The sequence below is a fragment of the Stegostoma tigrinum genome, chromosome 6 (assembly GCF_030684315.1).
Source record: "Stegostoma tigrinum isolate sSteTig4 chromosome 6, sSteTig4.hap1, whole genome shotgun sequence".
Lineage (NCBI taxonomy): Eukaryota > Metazoa > Chordata > Chondrichthyes > Orectolobiformes > Stegostomatidae > Stegostoma > Stegostoma tigrinum.
This window is the reverse complement of record NC_081359.1, coordinates 108412953-108432257: the sequence shown is the minus strand read 5'-3', so window position 1 is coordinate 108432257 and position 19305 is coordinate 108412953. Positions and strand designations below refer to the sequence as shown.

At 46.4% G+C, this 19305-nt stretch overlaps 1 protein-coding gene across 2 annotated transcripts in view; it reads right to left on the bottom strand.

The window, feature by feature from the left end:
- The window catches only part of dgat2 (diacylglycerol O-acyltransferase 2), a 66236-nt gene extending 52427 nt beyond the window's left edge, over positions 1-13809 (bottom strand). For both annotated transcript variants that reach the window (XM_048532845.2, XM_048532846.2), the window contains exon 1: positions 13747-13809. In XM_048532845.2, the coding sequence (XP_048388802.2) occupies positions 13747-13786 (40 nt within the window). In that variant the 5' untranslated portion in view covers positions 13787-13809. The remainder of the gene's footprint in view (positions 1-13746) is intronic.
- Between the last annotated feature and the right edge of the window lie 5496 nt (positions 13810-19305).

Here is a 19305-nt window from a genome sequence, read left to right as displayed (position 1 = left end):
TATCCTGGGACATCTAGTTGCCAATCATACCCTTCTATTTAAGATAAATTTCTTGGCAGAATGAAGTGAATGTACTATTTGCAAGCTTGCAGATGACAGAAAACCTAGGTGCTAAATGAGTGGTGAGGATGACAAATCTACAGAAGGATATACTGAGTGGGCAAAACTTGGCAGAAGGAACATAATGTGGAGAAATGCAAGGTTATGCACTTTAGTAGAAAGAATAGAAAAGCTGAGTTTTCTTTTTAAAACAGGGAAAGAGGGTGGAAAGCTATGGTACTGGGATTTGGGAGTCCTTGGGCACAAGTCACCAAAGGCTAACATCTTAGTTCAGTGGGTAATAGGCAAGTGAATTAAACGCTAGCGTTTACTTCAGAGGGAATCATTCACATTTTTCAGTGTTTCCAAGTTTCAATAATCCACAAATGTTGAAGTCATGCCCAGCACACCAAGATTTAGATCATTAATGTTTATTGGAAAAAGTAGGGTTTTGAACACCAACTCCTTCACTATTAACCTACCTCTAGTCTGGTAAATAGCCATTACCCTGTTTGTGGTCACTCAGCAATTTTGTATTCATGTTAGCACTTTTATTTCATGGAGGTCTAACTAGCACAAGCCAAACAGATACGCACAAGAATTCCTAGAAGCATGGCATTCCAACCGGAACTCCATCAAAACACACTGATTTGGAGCCAACCTACCATCCCCTGAGAAAAAGAACAGGAAATGACATCACCAACCCAAGGAAACCTAACCAGATAAATAGAAAGCAGGACATAACACCAGTGCTTTGTCGGAGGCTCACTGATGTTACCTAGAATGGTGACGAAACATTTGAAAACGAACCTTCCAGCTCAGCTAGCAAACTCACATCCAGGTCTAACTTCGCTCAAGTCTACTGTGTAGCAGGTATATCGAGTGCCTTTTAAGTACACATCAGCAGTATTTTCCCTCATCAGCCCTTTCTCATATCTCATTCAGAATCTCTAGTTAAAAATGATTTGCCCTTAAATCTTTGTTGGCTTTGCTTAATTAACCTGCATTTGCTTCAGGGAGTATCAATTTTACATGCAACATGGTAACAGGAACAGACCATGTGGCCTGAACAAGTACATGGAGCTCGACCACAGATCAGCCACGATCTCACTGAATGGACCTGAGGGGCTGAATGGCCCAGTCCTGCTCCTATGTTCCCTCTAGTCAGCTCTGCTGTTCAATAAAAGGTCATGGTTAATCAGTTTGTATTTCAATTCCATATTCCCACCGATCCCCAAACAACACTCAACTCCCCTTCCTAATAGAAAATCTATCCATCTCAGTCTTTAAAATTTTCTTTTCATTCATTGATGGATAGAGGGTGTTGCTGGCTCAGCTAGCATTTATTGCCCATCCCCAGTGCCCAGAGAGCAGTTAAGATTCAAACACATTGCTGTGGGCCTGGAGTCACATGTAGGCCAGACCAGGTAAGGAGAGCAGTTTCCTTCCCTCAAAAAGGGCATTACTGAGCCTGATGGGGTTTCTCTCTTCCACCTCCCCCCCCCCCCAAAAAAAAAACTGACAGTCGACAACGGATTCACGGTCATTTAATGCCACATTTTTTTAATAATTGACTGGTCCTGCCCCAACTGCCCGAGGCAGAGAGTTCCAGAATTGCACACCCTCAGAAAGAATTTCATTCTAAGTTACTTTTAAAAATCCTTGCCACCAGAGGTTAGTATGACCGGCCTCCAGCCACTGGACGTACCCTTATACCCTTGTTTTGAAAAGGTTTTGAGTATTTGCAACTCTCCAGTCCACAGGGGTTACAAACAACAGACTTTTTATTCTTGCTAGATGCCTTTATGAAAGAACCAAAGTAGTATCTAGGAAATTCAATCCAGCTCATTAGGTTATATTTTTCACATGCAGTGTTAAAAGGAGTTTACAATATTAGCTACAACGCCTACATTGAACCTGGGAGTGTCACACCAGGAATGCAAGTGATCAGGATTGTATAGATGGCAATGAGAGTTTCTGGGATTCCCACAATAGCCTGGGGGAATTTTTGGACTTGTTTATGGTGGCATGAGTGTGTCTGGTTGTAAACTTTGTCAGTAATCAATTGAATGTTCCCCCCCCCCCACCCCAAACAAACTTATGCTTTGAAACAGAATGGCAAGTGGTGAGTTGGTGCAGCAGTAGTTAGCACTGTTGTCTCAGCACCAGGGACCAGAGTTCGATTGTCACCCAAGGGAGATACTGATTAAGACAATAAAATGTGAGGCTGGATGAACACAGCAGGCCCAGCAGCATCCCAGGAGCACAAAAGCTGACGTTTCGGGCCTAGACCCTTCATCAGAGAGGGGGATGGGGGGAGGGAACTGGAATAAATAGGGAGAGAGGGGGAGGCGGACCGAAGATGGAGAGAAAAGAAGATAGGTGGAGAGGAGAGTATAGGTGGGGAGGGGATAGGTCAGTCCAGGGAAGACAGACAGGTCAAGGAGGTGGGATGAGGTTAGTAGGTAGGAGATGGAGGTGTGGCTTGGGGTGGGAGGAAGGGATGGGTGAGAGGAAGAACAGGTTAGGGAGGCAGAGACAGGTTGGACTGGTTTTAGGATGCAGTGGGTGGAGGGGAAGAGCTGGGCTGGTTGTGTGGTGCAGTGAGGGGAGGGGATGAACTGGGCTGGTTTAGGGATACAGTAGGGGAAGGGGAGATTTTGAAGCTGGTGAAGTCCACATTGATACCATTGGGCTGCAGGGTTCCCAAGCGGAATATGAGTTGCTGTTCCTGCAACCTTCAGGTGGCATCATTGTGGCACTGCAGGAGGCCCATGATGGACATGTCATCTAAAGAATGGGATGGGGAGTGGAAATGGTTTGCGACTGGGAGGTGCGGTTGTTTACTGCGAACCGAGCGGAGGTGTTCTGCAAAGCGGTCCCCAAGCCTCTGCTTGGTTTTCCCAATGTAGAGGAAGCCACACCGGCTACAATGGATGCAGTATACCACATTGGCAGATGAGGTGAACCTCTGCTTAATATGGAAAGTCATCTTGAGGCCTGGGATAGGGGTGAGGGAGGAGGTGTGGGGGCAGGTGTAGCATTTCCTGCTGTTGCAGGGGAAGGTGCTGGGTGTGGTGGGGTTGGAGGGCAGTGTGGAATGAACAAGGGAGTCACGGAGAGAGAGTGGTCTCTCCGGAAAGCAGACAAGGGTGGGGATGGAAAAGGGTCTTAGGTGGTGGGGTCGGATTGTAGATGGTGGAAGTGTCATGAGCCCAGCTCTTCCCCTCCACCCACTACATCCCAAAACCAGTCCAACCTGTCTCTGCTTCCCTAACCTGTTCTTCCTCTCACCCATCCCTTCCTCCCACCCCAAGCTACACCTCCATCTCCTACCCACTAATGTCATCCCACCTCCTTGACCTGTCTGGCTTCCCTGGACTGACCTATCCCCTCCATCTTCGGTTCACCTCCCCCTCTCTCCCTATTTATTCCAGAACCCTCACCCCATCCCCATCTCTGATGAAGGGTCTAGGCCTGAAACGTCAGCTTTTGTGCTCCTGAGATGCTGCTTGGCCTGCTGTGTTCATCCAGTCTCACATTTTATTGTCTTGGATTCTCCAGCATCTGCAGTTCCCATTATCACAGAGATACTGATTAGATTATATTAGATTGCCTACAGTGTGGGAACAGGCCCTTCGGCCCAAGAAGTCCACACCGTCCCTTGGATCATCCCACCCAGACCTGTCCCCCTATAACCCACACACTGCTGAAAGCTACAGGCAATTTAACATGGCCAATCCACCTAGCCTGCACATCTTTGGTCTGTGGGAGGAAATCAGAACACCTGGAGGAAACCCACGCAGACACAGGGAGAATGTGCAAACTTCGCACAGACAGTTGCCCGAGGCTGGAATTGAACCCACGTCCCTGGCACTGAGGCTGCAGTGCTAACTCCCAGTGTTCCAGTTTCCTCCCACAGTCCAAGATGTGCAGGTTAGGATGGATTGCTAAATTGCCTGTATAGTGTCCAGAGATGTGCAGGATTGGTAGGTGAGCCAAGGGATATGTGGGATTAAAATGATCAGATAGGATGCTCTTTGGAGTGCCTTTTCCACGCTGTGGGGATTCAATGATCCTAAATATGTAGTCTGGACAGAACTCTGGGGAAGAAAGGTCAAGACCAAAACAGGAATGACATTACTCACTTGGGAGACCCAGCTCGGGATGGCGGGCTGAATGGTCTCCATTGACTTCTCAATTTTGCAGACATTTGCTCAAGCCAGTTGGTGTACTCTTTTGGGAATCTAATGACAAGGGATGAGGTATCAAATGGAAATATGGCACTGAGCTAGAGAATCAGGCATGATCTAACAATGGCAGAGAAGACTGGAAGGGCTGAATGGCCTACTCTTGCTCCTGTCTTCCAAATTCAAGCTACTTGAGCCCATTCAACTCAGTCTCGAAATTTCAATCAAAAAGATGGACAGATTTTTGTAAGGCAAGGATATGAAAGGGCAAATGAACTAGTCAGATAGATATGGACCAGCCATGATCATACTGGCCAGTGAAATAGCTTCCAGGACTGAATGGCTGCTCTGTTCCCAAACTTCACTTTCTTGAGGAGGTGAGAGATTTGGAAAGAAGCCCCCGCAAATGCTGTTAAACTTGAAAAAGGTTCAGAAAATATTTAGAAGGACATTGCCAGGGTTGGAGGGTTTGAGCTATAGGAGGGGCTGAATAGGCTGGGACTATCTTCCCTGGCACGTTGGAGGCTGAGGGGTGACCTTATAGGGGTTTATAAAATCACAAGGGGAATAGATAGGGTGAATAGACAAGGTCATTCTTTTCCCCCCAGGGTAGGGGAGTCCAAAACTAGAGGTCATAGGTTTGAGGTGAGAGGGGAAACATTTTAAAAGGGTCCCAAGGGGCAATGTTTTCCTCAGAGGGTGTTGTTTGTTTGGAATTAGCTGCCAGAGTTTGAGGCGGCTGGTACAATTACAACAGGGGAAAGGCATCTGGATGGGTATATGAATAGGAAGGGTTTAAGAAGAATAAGGACCAAATGGTGACAACTGGGACTAGATTAGTTTGGGATATCTGGTCAGAGTGGGACTGAAAGGTGTTCCCATGCTGAACATCTATGACTGCATAGGTCCACTAATGCTCTTCAGAGGTCATGGTTTGGCAATGTTAGGTCAGCAAGCACAGAGGGTGATGCACAAATAATATCTGATCTGCTTTCCTTGTACCTGGATATCCACGTCTGTTATAGATGGATGTGCTTGAATTGATAGATGTTACTTGCGTCTTTGGACTAGCATGTCCTGAGCTCAAATCCTCCCACAGCAAATTGCAAATAGATTTGCTCAGTATTTACAGCTGTCCATTGGGACAAGCCTAAGCTGGTGTTTTAGGTATCACACAAACATCCTTCCATGATACTTTATTAATCCTTTGTGTAATAATCTATTCCTTATGTCTGTCTAGCTTATCCTTAGAAGGGATCTATCTTATTTACCTTAACCACCCCTCAGAAAATTCCATATTTCTGACACCTCACAGCTATTCCTCATTTTTTCTAAATTGGAATTTTGCCTTGGCCAAGTGTTGCAAATTGACACATTCCATCATCCAATACCATGTGCTGAGGGACACAGAGCTGATAATCCCCAACTCCACTCTGTCTTTTCACCATTACCCTTTAATACCTTCCTAATTAAAAATCTGTCTGTCTATCTCAGCCTTAATGATCCAGGCTCAATAACCCTCTACAATAAAGAATTCCACAGATTCACAGCCATAAGAATATCCTCCTTATCTCTGTCCTAATGGTGCAACTGAGATGTTTTCCTCTGGACCTAGACTCTGACAATGGAAAAGTACATTCCAAGAATTTGGGAAGTTTTAAAAAGTTTGTCTTTCATTATTCTAAACTATAATGAATAGGGGCACAACGCACTTAACCTCCAGAAACCACACCCTCCCATCCCCCCACATACACACCCAGAATAAACCTAGTGAACCATCTCCACTCTTCCACAAACAGACCTGTTTCGGATACAGAGTTCAGAACAAAATGCAAAGAGACTGAAGGCTGAATTACTAATACTGAATTTTACCTTAATTCCTCAAACAAATTATGCTTTAATATATAAAATGACAAAGTATGAGGACATCTAATTGAGGTTTAAAAAACTGAAAGTGATTGACAATGCAGACGTAGAGAGCTAATAAGATGTGGAGCTGGATGGACACAGCAGGCCAACAGTTTCTTAGGAGCAGGAAGGCTGATGTGTCAGGCCTAGACCCTTCATCAGAAATGGGGGAGGGGAAGAGGGTTCTGAAATAAACAGGGAGAGGGGGGAGGCGGATTGAAGATAGGTGGAGAGGAGACGGACAAGTTAAAGAGGTGGGGATGGAGTCAGTAAAGGTGGGTGTAGTGGGGAGGGGATAGGTCAGTCTGGGGAGGTCGCTCAGGTCGGGGGGGGGCGGGATGAGGTTAATAGGTAGGAAATGGAGGTGTGGCTTGAGGAAAGAGGAAGAACAGGTTGGGGGGGGGGGGGGCGCGATGAGCTCATCCCATATCCCTCCAAAAACATTTCTTATTCATGTACTTATCTAAAATGTCTTAAATATTATAGCTGTACCTGCATCTACCGCTTCCTCTGAAAGTTCATTCCACATGCAAACTACCCATCGTTTAAAAAAATTGCCCCTCAAAGTCTTTAAAAAAAAAACTTTCTCCACTCACCTGAAAAATATGCCCCCTTGTCTTGGAATTCCCCAGCCTAGGGGGAAAGACACTTGCCACTTACCATATCTCCATCCTACATTGTTTTATGAACTTCTATAGAAAGGTTACGCCTCAATCTCCTATGCAGAGTTGAGGCGGAGATGAGATCAGCCTTGATCACATGGCTAGAATGTTGGAGCAGGCTTGAAGGGGATGAATGGCCTACTCCTGAACCAAGATCACATGCTCTTTTAATTTGCAATACATTGCCTCAATGAAGGAGTGGCTGAAGTAGTTTGAATTGTAATTTGCAAACTAAAATAGGAGAGGCAGTGGCATAGTAGTAATATCACCAGCTGAGTAATCCAGAGAGTTAGGTTAATGCTGTGGGACCCTGGGTTCAAATCCCACCACAGATAAAAGCCAGTCTCCGAAAACACATCCAGTTGAAAAAGTGTTATTTACGGAAAGAAAAGTGCCATTTCTACATGGTTTGGTGAGACAGCGAGAGACCTGGCCTGAAACAGGAGCAGTGATAATGGGAACTGCAGCTGCTGGAGAATCTGAGATAATAAAGTGTGGGGCTGGATGAACACAGCAGGCCAAGCAGCATCTCAGGAGCACAAAAGCCTGCTGTGTTCATCCAGCCCCACACTGTTATCCTGAAACAGGAGCAAGCTACGCAGACCTAAAAGCCTGCTCTGCTATCTAATATGATCATATTAGACAATCATTTAACTCAGTTGCCTGTTCTCACTTTCTCCCAAGACCTTTAGCTCCAGGAACTATATAGCAAAGACAAAAAGCCCTTTCATTTAATTGAGTCTGTGACAGTCATGGACAAGCAACTAAGTTCTCCATACCTCAATCCTTCTTGAAAACATTCAATATTTTAACGTGGTTGACTCTTTAACTGCAATTAGAAATGTCCAGGGGCAATTAGGGATGGGAAACAGATGCAGACCTTGCTACTGATGCCCAAAGAAAACTGTTTTGAGAAACAAAACATTTTCCAGGGTATTAAGTGGAGTGCTGGAAGCAGTGGGACTAATTGGGAAGTCTGCAGTGAGCTGTCATTGGATACAAAGGGTTTCTTTGACTCGGTGCTAGACACTGTATGTAGTACACAATCTCAAAACACATTAGTAAATCTTGTTGGAATCCTCTGTTCATGTCAATTGCATGACAATGACAGGGTTTAAAAAATGAAGCTTTATTAAAAAAACATGCTTTGATTCAACAATCCCATTATCCTCACAGCACGGGATTTGCTGCAAACTGACAAAGAATCAGAGGATTTTGATGATCACTGCCAGTTTCAGTTAGAGGGTCATTGCACCTTCCGTACCTAACGCAATCTGGACTCAATTCCTTGGCCACCCTCAGTACGGTCAAATGACAAACGCACAGCACCTTCTATCAACGAACGAATCCCCTTCCAGCAAAATTCACAATTCCCACTACAGGGAAGAGAAATCATAATATGGAACCACTGATGAACAAAATTGGACAGAATTATGGTCTCAAACAGAAGGAAGCAGCCACAATCAAAAAACCTGCCTTTAACATAGTAAGGCATCTCAAGGGACTTCACAGGGACTGCAGTTTTCTTTTTCTATGAGCTCACGTCCAGTGTTGCTGGCCATCTCCAATTGCCATAGAATCATACATAGAGGAAACAGACACTTCAGTCCAACTTGTCCATGCTGATCAGATATCCTAAATTAATCTAGTCCCATATCCCTGTAAACTATTCCTATTCGTTTACATAGTCAGATGCCTTTAAAAGTGTTGTAATTGTACCACCCTGCACCACTTCCTCTGACAGCTCATTCCACATATGCACCACCCTGTGGTCCTTTTTATATCTTTTCCCTCTCACCTTAAAACTATGCCTTCTAGTTTTGGACACTCATACCCTAGGGAAAAGGCTAACCACCCTATTTGTGCCCCTCCAAGGTTACCAAGCCACCAACCCACCAACCCTCTAGGAAAGATAGCTCCAGATATTCAGTCTCTCCCTGTAGCTCAAACCCTCCAAGCCTATCAACATCCTTGTAAATCTTTTCTGAACTCTTTCAAGTTTTAAAATCTTTCCTACAGTAGGGAGACTAGAATTGAATGCAGTATTCGAAAAGTGGCCCAGCCAATGTCCCATGCAACATGGCATCCCAACTTCTATAAATCAATGCACTCGCCAATAAAGGCGAGTGTACCAAAATGCCTTCTTCACTACTCTATCTACCTGCCACTCCACCTTTAAGGAACTATGAACCCACACCCCAAGAGCTCCTTGTTCAGCAACAACCTCAGGCCCCTACCAAGAGTACCAGCCCTGCTCAGATTTGCTCTACCAAAATACAACATCTTACACTTATCTTAATTAAACTCCATCTGCACTTCTTGTACAACATGACCATGATCAGTTGGGCCTCGGAAATAACCTTCTTCTCTGCCCACTACTCCAATTTTGGTGTTGTCTGCAAACTTGCTAAGCATACCTCCTATGTTCACATCCAAATCATTTATAATAAAAAAAAAGGAAAGTTTGCAGTGGGCCCAATCCTGTGGCATACCACTGGCCACAGGTCTCCAGTCCAACCTTTGGAAGAAACTAAGGGTCAACCACATGACTACGTGTTTGGAGTCACATGCAGGCCAGGTAGCTGTGAACTAGCTGGGTTTTCCCATTAGTGATGTTTTCATGGTCACTATTACTTAGTCCATCTTTATATTCCAGATTAATAGTTATAGAATTTAGCCTGTTGCTGTGGTGGGAACCAAACTCCTGCTTTGAGGGCCTGGAGCTCAGAATTATGAGCCCAGTGACATTATCATTGCCCTCATTAGTTTACATTCAGCCAAAGAAGGAAACATTAGCACAAGTGAACAATTGCTTGCTTACAATATGTCACGTGGAGCAATGTCTTGAAAAGGTGGACAAAGTGAGGGGTATAGTTGAGACGCTACACTTCTAGTACCCTGCTCCCAGATCACAAGTCTGCCATGCACCTTGGCTGACTTTAGTGAAACCTTTGAGGTGTCTGTCCTCAGCCCAGATTGAGACTACCAGCCAAAGTCAAAGATGATAAATGGAGATGGATCCTAAAGAGTACCTTAAAACGATGGTTTGTGCTGGAGTGTCGGATTTATTGTCAGCTTGTGGGGAAAAGCCTTCACTGTAACCCTTTGTCATGTTCACTCAGTCACCTCACCCTGTGTGTCTGAGAGAGAGTATGCGGGGGGGGGGGGGGGGGGGGGGGGGGGGCAGAAATCAGGGGAGGCAGTCGCCAGCTGTCACTCAGAGCTACCCTGCAAAACCAGCCAGCAAAAGCCATACATCATATGTTCACTCTCTACACACACCAAACAGCAACAGAAAGGACAACAGTTTATCCAGACTTTAGAAGATCAAGACGTGGCTTATTTGAAGGATGCAAGATTAAGTGGGGAATTGCTTCTTATGGGAGGATCATAATTTTATTAAAATGGCAGCATGATCTCAAGTGGCTGAATGGCCTACTCTTGTTCCTATTCCTTTGGTCCAATCTAGAAGGGATTACTGTTTATATTAAACAAAAAAAACACAGGAGTCACACCCTTTATTGCTCAAAGCTAATTGCTAATTGCCCTGGAGGTGGTGGTGGGGATCTGTTTTGTTGAACAGCTGCAGCCTTTGGTGTAGACTCACCCACAATGCCCTTAGTGAGGGGAATTCCAGGCTGTGTGACCCAGTCCCATTGAAGGAGCAGGGATATATTTCCCAGTCAGGATGGTGACTAGCTTGGAGGGGAACTTACAGCAGGTGCTGTTTCCACATATCTGCTGCCCCTTTGCTCCGAGGTGATAAAGGTCTGTGTTGATAAGAACACAAAAAAATGCAAGCAGGCGTTGGACATTTGGTCCCTCAAGTATGCTAGTCAGGCCAAAATTGGAATACAGTGAACAGTTATCTAAAAGATATATTGGCATTGGAGGAAATGCTGAGTAAGTTCACCACGCTGATTCTCGACATGGAGGGATGAGAAGTTGAATAAGTTGAGTCTGTTCTCCTTGCAGTTTAGGAGCAGCACCATTTTTAAACATTAGGATTCTTGGGGTACTTGACCAGGTGGAGAGGTAGATTCCCCTTGTGGGAGAGTCTTGGACCTGAGGGTATCATCTCAGTATGAGGGGTCACCCTTTTGAGACAGGGCCGAGGAGGCATTTCTTCCAAGGGTAGTAAATCTGTAGAATTGTTTATCTCAGAGGGATGTTGAGGCTGGGTCATTAAGTTAATTCAGTTGAGATGGACAAGATTTTTAAGTCAGTGAGGAAATCAAGGGTTTATGGGGATAAGGCAGCAGAATGGAGTTGCAGATTAGTTCAGCTGCAATCCCATTAAGTGGTGTAGCAGACCTGATGGTCTACCTTTGCTCCTATACTTATCATCAGAAGGATTTACAAGTTGTGGCTGACCTATTTTGGTCACATTATGACCCAGCCTTTGTGGCCATCAAGTCCTAAAGCTGGACTCAAATCCAGGATTCCTGATTCAGAGGCTGGGACACTGGACATTGTACAGCATTATCACATCTGTATGAACTCTAAGCATGCAATGAACCTACAGTGGAAGGTTTATGACCTTGGTAGTAATCGGTCTCTTGATGTTTCCATTTCGAGGGGGGTAGGGACAGAGTTCGGGACGAGTTTTCCTAAAAGCTGGGGAAAGTCCCACACAATCCCATGTATTCAAAACCAATACTAGTTCAGGACAGTAGGGGATAGAAGTCACCCTCTACATAACTAGATAAGATCCACAATCTTACAGGAAATAAGGTGTCAGCATGGGCTCTGTAGGGAACACTTTTCCCTTTGAATCAGAAGATTGCAGGTCAACCCCACACTCCTGATTGAGGGAGGTATTTCAAAAAAGGAGCTTGATCCCTTTTACTCTAAGTGTGTAAAGTATATGGGAACAAGGGACTGAATTGGATGATCAGCCATGATCATACTGTATGGTACAACAGGCTTGAGGGGCTGAATGGCCTATTCCTGCCCCTGTTTTCTATGCTTCTATGCAATGTGGCAGACATTTTGTTTTTGTAAAAATATAACATTGACAGCAAATACTTTGAATCAGAACAGAGGTTTGCCCACACTACGAAATTATTCCCAGTCAACCCCTCCCCCCAGTCCCAATGCAGCATCTGACCTACATTTATCTCTGAACCAACATGACTGAAAATAGTTTTACTCGCACTGCTGTTGGGATCTTGCTGTGCATAAATGCCACAAATCCAAGTGACTGCCTTTCAAAAAAATACTCCAGCATATGAAAGCTGCTTTCTAAGTATCTTATATCCTTGCATCTGTCTTTGTTTTAAGTGGGAAAAGCAATCCTAAGAAACATTGTCTTTTTATTAACTTTAATTTATGAACCATTGACATATTTAGGCACTGCAGTTTTTGCTGTTTAATACTGCATGATTTTCCATATAGTTAAAGAAATGATGTGGAGGTGCAGGTTTTGGACTGGGGTGGACAAATTCAGAATTCACACAACACCAGGGTATGGTCCATTTCTGATGAAGGGTCTTGGCCCAAAATGTCAGCCTTCCTGTTCCTCCGATGCTGCTTGTCCTGCTGTGTTCATCCAGCTGTTACACCCGGGTATAGTCCAACAGGTTTATTTGAAATCTCAAGCTTTCAGAGCGCTGCTCCTCCATCAGCTGAACTTAGGAGGGGCAGCTCCAAAAACACTCCAGAAGCTTGAAACCATCCAGGACAAGGCAGCCTGTTGATTGGCACCACATCCACTCCCTCCATCATCAACGCTCAGCAGCAGTGTGTACTGTCTACAAGATGCACTGCAGGAATTCACCAAAGATCCTCAGACAGCACCTTCCAAACCCACGACCACTTCCATTGGGAATGACAAAGGCAGCAGATACATGGGGAACACTGTCCCTCTGCACGTTCCCCCCGAGCCACACACCACGCTGACTTGGGAATACAATGGCATTCCTTTATCATCACTGGGTCAAGACCTTGGAACTCTCTCCCTCCCTGGATCCCAAGGGCTGCAGCAATTCAAGATGGCAGCTCTCCACCACCTTTTGCAGGACATTAAGTGAGGCTCTAACCAGCGACTCTCAGCCCATGAACGATTGAGAAAGAGACATACCGCACTGCCACGGCAGCAATTACACCAAGCCGAGGGTGGCGGGATCCCACGCTGGAACACCTCATGGGGGGGGCGGCACCTCCGACAGTGCCGCACTCCCTCGGTACTGTTCCGCAAGCCTCAGCCCGGATTCTGTGCTCGTTAGTGGGATTTGGTCTTTTGACTGAGGGGATGTGACAACTTTTTTAAAAAAAACTTTGACCAACTGGAAGACAAGGCAGACTTCGGGCAATTGAAACAGCCGGCAAGAAATTGAAGAGCGGAGCTCGAGTTGAATCCTGTCAGATCTTGTAACTAGTCACAGCCAACGGCCACTGGTTTTTGATATTTGTCTTGAAATAGATAAACAAGCGTTTCAGTTGCAGACGTGTGCAGAGCGGAGTTGGAATAATTAACACGCATTTTTGATCTAGATTCTCGCTGGTCAAGTTTCACAGAAAAGTTTGGAGAACAGCAAGAGGTTACTTAACGAGTCAGCCACTTTAGTCCAATTTTCCAATGTTTTTACTCCAATTTTCTACTCTGTAGCCGGGCGAACAAAGCACTCGAGGTACAAAAAAAAGGGAATCCGACACGTCCACTAACCTCTCAAGTTAGTTTATAAAAAGAGGGGGATAAAAAGTGCTCAGCGTTTTAAACGCTAGGCAATCACACGGCTTTAAATTCCGATCTAACTTTTCAATTTACCTTGAAACTTTGAACACTCCAGTTCCCAGTCATCACTATCCCATATATCTTTAGACACCAGAGGTATTAAATAAACTCCAATGCATGAGAATGCGAGTTGCTGTGACATTTAATAAAGGCACTTTAAAAAACTGAGGAGAGAAAAGCATAGACAAAAGCTATAAAGATCTGCCTTTACCTCTTAAGATGCCCGAATGGGCTGCAATAATTGTCTTCATTTTTCTCCTTCTGATTTTCTGCCTTCCGATTTTCTGCCTTCCGAATCAAATTAAGAGGGGGACAGGTCTTTTCACGTTCCAATGCAGCAGATTGCACAGAAATATGTTGCTCTTTTTTGGAGCAGCACCTTTTTTTGTTTGAAAAAAAACAGAAAAACATAAGAGGTGCAAAGAAAACGAGACCTCACCGTTTGGACCGCTCGTTCTTTTAATAGCCGAGGGAAACCATTCTATTGTTAAAAAAGTGGGGACCTTCAAACTGTACTTCACCCAGCCGCTGCCGGCCCGCACTGGGTAGCCCTTACAATGCAAGTTAGAATTTGTTTACAGACTTCAAAACTTTTACACATTAGTTGCTATGCAAAGGGAATGTACAAAGGGATGTAATTCTGAAATCAATCCCTCCTTTGATGTTGTTGGAATGGCACAGTCTGCATGCCCCGCCCCCTTTGCCTTTGGTCAATTCAGAACGGTTTGCATATGAATCCGAAAGGAATAGGACCCTGAGAAACGTGAAAAGCAAGGCAATCAAAGGGAGCACAGCAGGCCAGGCAGCATTAGAGGAATAGGAAAGTTGACATTTCGGGTCAGGTCCACTTTCCTGCCCTTTCCGCATAATCCTTGAATGATCAAGTTTCTAACCCAACAGCTCATGTCCCATTCACTTTGCCCCAGTGCTACATTGTAAAATCAGCAGGCTCTACCTAAGTGTAACTCAAATATCCAGTATTGTGGCTTTTCTTCCCGTTTGAAGTGCTGTATTTGGCACTCGAATAGAAAGACTTGCATTTCTGTCACACCTTTCGTGAACTCAAGGCACCCCAAAGCCCCTCATGGCAAATGAAGCACTTGTTGATGCATGAACACTGTTAGGGCAGCCTGGTGGCTCAGTGGTTAGCACTACTGACTCACAGGGCTAGGAAACCCAGGTTCGATTCCACCTTCAGGTGTAGAGATCGCACATTCTCTCCCAGTCTGGGTGGATTTCCTCCAGGTGCTCCAGTTTCTGTGTCACAGTCACAAAGGTGTGCTGATTAGGTTGATTGGCCACCTAAATTCCTCATGGCTTTCAGGGATGTGTAATCTAAGTGGGTTACCCATGGGAAATGCAGGGTTATAGGGTAGGTTGGTGTAGACTTGATGGGCCAAATGGCCAGCTTCCACCCTGTAGGGATTCTACAATTAGCATTTAGAAAGATGGCAGCAAATTGGGGCACAGCAAGCTCTCAAAATAGCAAATGTGATCACAGCTAGGTAATATGCATTTATTATTGGTGATGTTAATTGACGGAAAAACTTAGATAGAATACGAGGGATTGTACCCCTCCTTTCCAAAATTGTAGCCCAGGATTTGTTGTGCCCACCTGAGAGGGCAGGCAGCACTTTGGTTTAACATTACATCTGAAAGATGGCACCCACAACTGTGTCAGCCTGGACACTTCAGGCCTAGAGTTAGAACTCAACTTGCAACCTTCTGCTTTGGAAAACAAAAATATCTATGTACAACACATGGGCTGCAGTGTTTCAGGAAGCAATTCACCACCGGTTTCACAAGACACATTAAGGCTCAGCAACAAATGCTGGCCTAGCCTGTGACACCCACATCCCATGCAAGAATTAGGAAAAACTTAGTTCTTCAAAAACTTGTTCTTCAATGAGAGAATGCTTATTTTCTGTATATCATTGCCATGTCTGTAATAGAAGGTTGTGATTACTAAGTGTCCTCTGGAAACTTGAGCATAGAAGTCTCATTGGTCCTCCAGTGCAGTACTGATGGATGTACTGTTTTTCTGATGTTAAACCAAAATATTATCTGCCCTCTCCAGTGGTGGTAAAAGTCTCAGGCTCACTGTCTGAAATGTCAGAATGTGAGTTTTGGTGCCCTGGCAAATATTTGTTTCCATTTAAACATTTACCAATTCATTATCACATTGCTGTTTAGATTAGATTCCTACAGTGTGGAAACAGGCCCTTCGGCCCAACAAGTCCACACCGCCCCTTGAAGCATCCCACCCAGATCCATCCCGGTATAACCCACACACCCCTGAACACTACAGGCAATTTAGCATGGCCAATCCATCTAACCTGCACATCTTTGGACTTTGGGAGGAAACCCACACAGACACAGGGAGAACGTGCAAACTCCGCACAGACATTCACCCGATGTGGGAATCGAACCCGGGTCCCTGGTGCTGTGAGGCTGCAGTGCTAACCACTGAGCCACCGTGCCGCCCATTAAAAAGTTACACCCGGAGGCTGAGCACTAACCAGACCAGGAAATAGGCTGCTTCCAGATTTGAACTCGGAAACCCGCGTGTCACCACTACACCAAGGCAATTTGTCGGAGCTCGATGAGTACAAATTTACTGCTGCTTTTTCCTTCCAATGTCTTGTTGCTGTTGTGTACAGCCTTCGTGAGGCTGCCCCAAGTACATTGTGCTCCGTTTTGGCCTCCTTATCTGAGGAAGAATATGCCTGCCATAAATGGTGTGTAAGATAACAAAGTGTGGAGCTGGATGAACAGAGCAGGCCAAGCAGCATCTTAGGAGCACTTTGGGTTTTGCCAGATAATTCTTGGGAAAGCAGGATTGTCTTATGAGGACAGACTGGGGGAAATGGATCTGTATTCCCCAGCAATCTGAAGGATGAGATGTGATCTCATTGAAACTTTTAGGGCTCAACAGGGTGGCTGCAGGAAGGATGGTGAGTCTGGAACTAGGGGACAATGTCTCAGGAGAAGGGACAGACCGTTCGGGACTGACTTGAGGAGGAAGTTCTTTACTCACTGTGTGGTAAATCTTTGAAATTGGCTGCCCCAGAACAGCGTTCCCTCAAAGTTTCTTTCCAGCCGTGTGGGGCTCGGAGCTGCACACAGAGTAGGGACCACTGGAAACAGATGTCAATTTCACAACTGGTCCACTGATTCCAATTACCATGTGTGGAAATTTAGAGCAGCCACAGAGTTTGAAGGGAGTGATAACCCAGAGGGCTGACTTTCCTCAAACATTGAGTATGTTCAAGGCAGAGATCAATATATTTCTGTATATTAATGGCATTAAAAGATATGGGGGTGGTGGGAAAATGGCATCAAAAGAGATGATGAGCTGTGATCCGATTGAATGGGTGAGCAAGCCTGATGGGCTGAATGATTTACACTTGATACTGTTTTTTACAATCCCATTACGGCATGACTGCACTTCATCGACAGGAGTGTGTTTTGGGATTGTTCTGAAAGGAGCTAGAAAAATGTAACGTTTTGTTTCTCTGAAAGATGTTCAACCTCCATCACAGGTCAGAGCTGAGCGCTCACGGTATTTTGATTCTGGGAGGCAGAGTGTGCTATCGCTAAAACAGGATGATGAAGACCCCATAACACAAATTAGTGTTGAAGCTTTTGTAAATAATTGCGAAAGCGTGTTCAGCCAGTTCCACATTAGCTGATTACAACCGGGATTAAACTGAGTATAGCAACAATAATAACAAAATGTGAGGCTGGATGAACACAGCAGGCCAAGCAGCATCTCAGGAGCACAAAAGCTGACGTTTCGGGCCTAGACCCTTCATCAGAGAGGGGGATGGGGGGAGGGAACTGGAATAAATAGGGAGAGAGGGGGAGGCGGACCGAAGATGGAGAGAACAGAAGATAGGTGGAGAGGGTATAGGTGGGGAGGTAGGGAGGGGACAGCTCAGTCCAGGGAAGACGGACAGGTCAAGGAGGTGGGATGAGGTTAGTGGGTAGCGGGGGGTGCGGCTTGGGGTGGGAGGAAGGGATGGGTGAGAGGAAGAACCGGTTAGGGAGGCAGAGACAGGTTGGACTGGTTTTGGGATGCAGTGGGTGGGGGGGAAGTGCTGGGCTGGTTGTGTGGTGCAGTGGGGGGAGGGGACGAACTGGGCTGGTTGAGGGATGCAGTAGGGGAAGGGGAGATTTTGAAACTGGTGAAGTCCACATTGATACCATATGGCTGCAGGGTTCCCAGGCGGAATATGAGTTGCTGTTCCTGCAACCTTCGGGTGGCATCATTGTGGCAGTGCAGGAGGCCCATGATGGACATGTCATCAAGAGAATGGGAGGGGGAGTGGAAATGGTTTGCGACTGGGAGGTGCAGTTGTTTTTTGCGAACTGAGCGGAGGTGTTCTGCAAAGCGGTCCGCAAGCCTCCGCTTGGTTTCCCCAATGTAGAGGAAGCCGCACCAGGTACAGTGGATGCAGTATACCACATTGGCAGATGTGCAGGTGAACCTCTGCTTGATGTGGAATGTCATCTTGGGGCCTGGGATGGGGGTGAGGGAGGAGGTGTGGGGACAAGTGTAGCATTTCCTGCGGTTGCAGGGGAAGGTGCCGGGTGTGGTGGGGTTGGAGGGCAGTGTGGAGCGAACAAGGGAGTCACGGAGAGAGTGGTCTCTCCGGAAAGCAGACAGGGGAGGGGATGGAAAAATGTCTTGGGTGGTGGGGTCGGATTGTAAATGGCGGAAGTGTCGGAGGATAATGCGTTGTATCCGGAGGTTGGTAGGGTGGTGTGTGAGAACGAGGGGGATCCTCTTGGGGCGGTTGTGGCGGGGGCGGGGTGTGAGGGATGTGTCGCGGGAAATGCGGGAGACGCGGTCAAGGGCGTTCTCGATCACCGTGGGGGGAAAGTTGCGGTCCTTAAAGAACTTGGACATCTGGGATGTGCGGGAGTGGAATGTCTTGTCGTGGGAGCAGATGCGGCGGAGGCGGAGGAATTGGGAATAGGGGATGGAATTTTTGCAGGAGGGTGGGTGGGAGGAGGTGTATTCTAGGTAGCTGTGGGAGTCGGTGGGCTTGAAATGGACATCAGTTACAAGCTGGTTGCCTGAGATGGAGACTGAGAGGTCCAGGAAGGTGAGGGATGTGCTGGAGATGGCCCAGGTGAACTGAAGGTTGGGGTGGAAGGTGTTGGTGAAGTGGATGAACTGTTCGAGCTCCTCTGGGGAGCAAGAGGCGGCACCGATACAGTCATCAATGTACCGGAGGAAGAGGTGGGGTTTGGGGCCTGTGTAGGTGCGGAAGAGGGACTGTTCCACGTAACCTACAAAGAGGCAGGCATAGCTGGGGCCCATGCGGGTGCCCATGGCCACCCCCTTAGTCTGTAGGAAGTGGGAGGAGTCAAAAGAGAAGTTGTTGAGTGTGAGGACGAGTTCAGCTAGGCGGATGAGAGTGTCGGTGGAGGGGGACTGGTCGGGCCTGCGGGACAGGAAGAAGCGGAGGGCCTTGAGGCCATCTACATGCGGAATGCAGGTGTACAGGGACTGGACGTCCATGGTGAATATGAGGTGTTGGGGGCCAGGGAATTGGAAGTCCTGGAGGAGGTGGAGGGCGTGGGTGGTGTCACGGACGTAGGTGGGGAGTTCCTGGACCAAAGGGGAGAAAATGGAGTCCAGATAGGTGGAGATGAGTTCAGTGGGGCAGGAGCAGGCTGAGACGATGGGTCGACCAGGGCAGGCAGGTTTGTGGATTTTGGGAAGGAGATAGAAACGGGCCGTGCGGGGTTGGGGAACAAT